The sequence below is a fragment of the Cyprinodon variegatus genome, unplaced genomic scaffold (genome assembly GCF_000732505.1).
Source record: "Cyprinodon variegatus isolate N-32 unplaced genomic scaffold, C_variegatus-1.0 Scaffold136, whole genome shotgun sequence".
In the NCBI taxonomy this organism is placed as follows: domain Eukaryota; kingdom Metazoa; phylum Chordata; class Actinopteri; order Cyprinodontiformes; family Cyprinodontidae; genus Cyprinodon; species Cyprinodon variegatus.
The window spans coordinates 1295994-1299406 of record NW_015150589.1 but is presented as its reverse complement, the minus strand read 5'-3'; the positions used below and the strand labels follow the sequence as shown (position 1 = coordinate 1299406).

The 3413-nt window shown below is 39.0% G+C and overlaps 1 protein-coding gene across 1 annotated transcript; it reads left to right on the top strand.

Annotated features, from left to right (window-relative positions):
• Positions 1–5: 5 nt before the first annotated feature.
• LOC107085899 (sterile alpha motif domain-containing protein 9-like) lies at positions 6–2282 on the top strand (the record flags this gene model as incomplete). The annotated part of the gene is made up of 1 exon (XM_015376537.1): positions 6–2282. A coding segment is annotated over one exon (2277 nt), but the record flags the coding sequence as incomplete, so codon positions are not given.
• Positions 2283–3413: the final 1131 nt, after the last annotated feature.

Here is a 3413-nt window from a genome sequence, read left to right as displayed (position 1 = left end):
TCATCTTAAACTGTGTACGTTCCCATGACCCCAAAGAGCAATACAGAAAAAACAATCAAACCCAAAATCAGTACCTAACTGCCAAACTGACACCACAAGAGCAGAAAGAGTTTGAAAAGAAACTCAAAGAGCTAAAGGAAACCCATGACAAACCTGAAAACTTCTACAGCTTCATGTTCATGAAAAACAATTTTGATAGGAAATACACAGAAAATCTTGCTCAAAACACGCTGGAGAACTTTGACTTCAGCACCAAGGAGGCTAAACTCTTCTCCTTTCTGTCCCTACTCAACACGTATGTCACAAAGTCAGAGATGGCACTTTCTCTCTGTGAGGACTTTTTTCAGATGAAGATGTTACGCTGGAAAGAAGACTCTGTTTTGGATCGAATGAAGCCCTATTCCAACTTTCTTATCATAGAATCAGTTGATGAATGGGGAGGATACAAAGGAATACGGATCCTTCATCATGCAATAGCAGCTGCCTGTCTGGAAGAGCTGGAGAGAAGTCATGATCTAAAGGCTAGTGACATTGTCATGGAAATCCTCCATTATGATCTGTTCTTCAGTGTTGGAGTTGTTAAACATAGACTGATGCGTTCAGTTATACGAATGTTAGTAGAAAGGCAGCTGAAGAAAAATGGAGAAGAGAGGGAACCTTTTTCTCCTCTCATTGACAAAATCCACAGCCAGCAAGGGAGACAAAAAATCCAAGAAATCTTTGAGAAAGCCTCGTCCAGGTTTGAGAAAAAATTATCCATCCCTCAGGCACTGGCAAGATATTTGTACATCAATGTGAAGGACTTCCCAGAGGCCATAAAATGGGCGGAGAAAGCCAAGAACATCCAAGAAAACCCCTATACCTTCGACACAATTGGGGAAATCCACAAGAGCAATCTGAGGTTCAACATTAAAGAAAAGAAGGAAGGGCACAACCCAGACAATCTGCACATGAACATTGAAATAGCCAACAATGGCTGGAAAGCTTTCAAAAGGGCTCAGGAACTGGCAGACCTCGAAAATGAAATAGAAGAATCTCCTGACGATGAGTCAGAGGATTATCCCAGGAATTCCTACAATATTAAAGGCTACGTGAAAATGCTGGAGATCTCCTTCTTGGTCTTTGAGATTCTGAGCAGGTTACCATTCTTCGAAGAACATGATCCAATGAAAAAACACTACTTAAGAAGTTTTCTTAACGGACAGATCCCAATCAGCAACGTTTACAAAGAGAACACCGACTACAACAACAGATGTGTTGAGATCATTAAAGAACACGAACTGTTCCTGGTCAAAAGGAAAGAGATCAAAGAAATCTTTGATCTCTTGAACGACAACTTCACCTACATAAAGCAGAACTCAGAACTGGATGCAGTAAACAAAAGGATAGTGAGTGTTCATTTTAAGAAATATGTGGATCTGTTTTGTTCCACACCACAAGAAGTGAAAAAGGAAAAGGAAAACAAAATGAATCTTAGTCAAAAACTGGAGGTTGAAGAATGTAAACAATTTCTGGAGAAGAACCAAGCAGATACTTTCTCAGGAATCCTTCAGTACTTGGACAAACCTGCTGAGGAGATGGAGCAAATAACAGATTGCTATGCATTTATACTGCAAAATGATATCAATGAACGACATGTTAAAACAAAAATCAATTACATCATGTCCAACATAGTCCTTCATCATCTAAAACCTAAATCTAAACATGTTAAGAAGTACAAAGACCTCTGCACTCTGCTTCAAGATGTTCTCCAAGATGTCGGACTTCGACATCCTTTCCCAGATCCATATTTTCTGGCTCAGTTGTTATTCTGGCCAAGCCCTACAGAAGAAAACATTGACATAACTAAATATGTTGAAGCAATTCGAAAGTCTTCTCACAAGCACCTGTCCAAGTTGCTTCAAAAAAGGAGCACTGTCGCCTCCCTCTACTTAGGTAAAGAACAAGGTCTAAGGAAGCTGGTTTCAAAGCCATCACTGGATAAGAGTTTTCTTCCAAAGATGAACAGAGATGTTTTAGCACAACTTTGGAGAGATGGAGACATATTTAAGGAAGAGGCCATCATAAGCCGCCTTTACAGGGTGAGGGGAACCATTGAACAGGGGGGGGTTTATGCCATCTATGGCAAACAGAGGATCCCAGTGCGCCCAGCTCGTACCAGTGATATTAGAAGTGGCTTCAGTACTGAGACGGTCTCATTCTACATTGGGTTTGCTGTTAATGGACCTGTGGCATATGACATCAAATATGGAAAAATTGGAAATGAACGCAATATGATCTGAAAATATATAAACTGAACATGGATAATGAGCAAAAATAATTAAGTCTTAATCAAAAATCTTTATTAAGTTTTGAATGGATTCACAGAGGACCAGCTACAATGGAACCACAGGTTTCTCTCCTGTCTACATTCATTTGTCTGGGTGCTTTTCACAGAGACTTAATAACCGAGTTAGGAAGCAGCTTCAACCATTGCTTTTTCAGAAGAACCTCTATGCTGTTCATTTGAGCATTTTAGACTAAACTACAAAATGTGGGCAGTGTCCAGTAGTGTTCAGATCATTGTAATGAAATGTTGTCTTAGATAATGTTTCTCAATTTCAGAAACAGCTTTTGAATAAAAGCAAGGAGCCTTTTCACCCAATTATTTTTTTAAAGAACCTGACCTCCCAGTTTATTACTCTTACATGAAGCTTTTTTTGCCTTTTTTTAAAAGTTTTTTTTCAGCACTTGTGGCAGTTGTTTTTTTTCCGGACAGTAGGCTGACAGGAAAGGGTGTATGAGAGAGGGGGAGAAACATGCAGCAAAAGACCACAGGTCAGATTCAAACCCGGGTCGGCTGCTTCGAGGCCTCCATACATGGGTCGTGTGCGCTAACAACTGTGCCACCAAAGCACGCCCATTACATTAAGCTTTTCATGATTGTAAAAATATTAGACAACATCTCACCTGGGTAAATAACCATATATCTGTTTCGGAATTAAGGTAAAAAAAAAGTAAATTTATTTGCTATTTCTTCTGTATTTTTAAGTGTAAAATCATGTTATTGTGTAATAAAGTCATTTTCAATCATTCTTCATTAGCACAGATGTTGATTCCTTAACAGTAGGGCTTATTTTTTTTTTTTCAGACTTAAGCTGATTGAAAGTTTAATCTTGATTCTCATTCTTGTTGTTTTAGTTATCACTTAAAGATCTCCAGCTCATCTAAGCTAACCTTTTTTGGTTGTCAAAACAAGAGAGAACCTTACTATTGACTAGGGGTGTAAATAATATCATTTTGTATCGATGCATCGATCCAACAGCCGACGATTTGATGCATCGACACGTCCGCAAGAGTATCGATTCATGTTTTTTTTTTTCCCTCCGGTCTATTTTTATCCATTTGCTCCTGGGCGTAATTCTCCCTCCTGT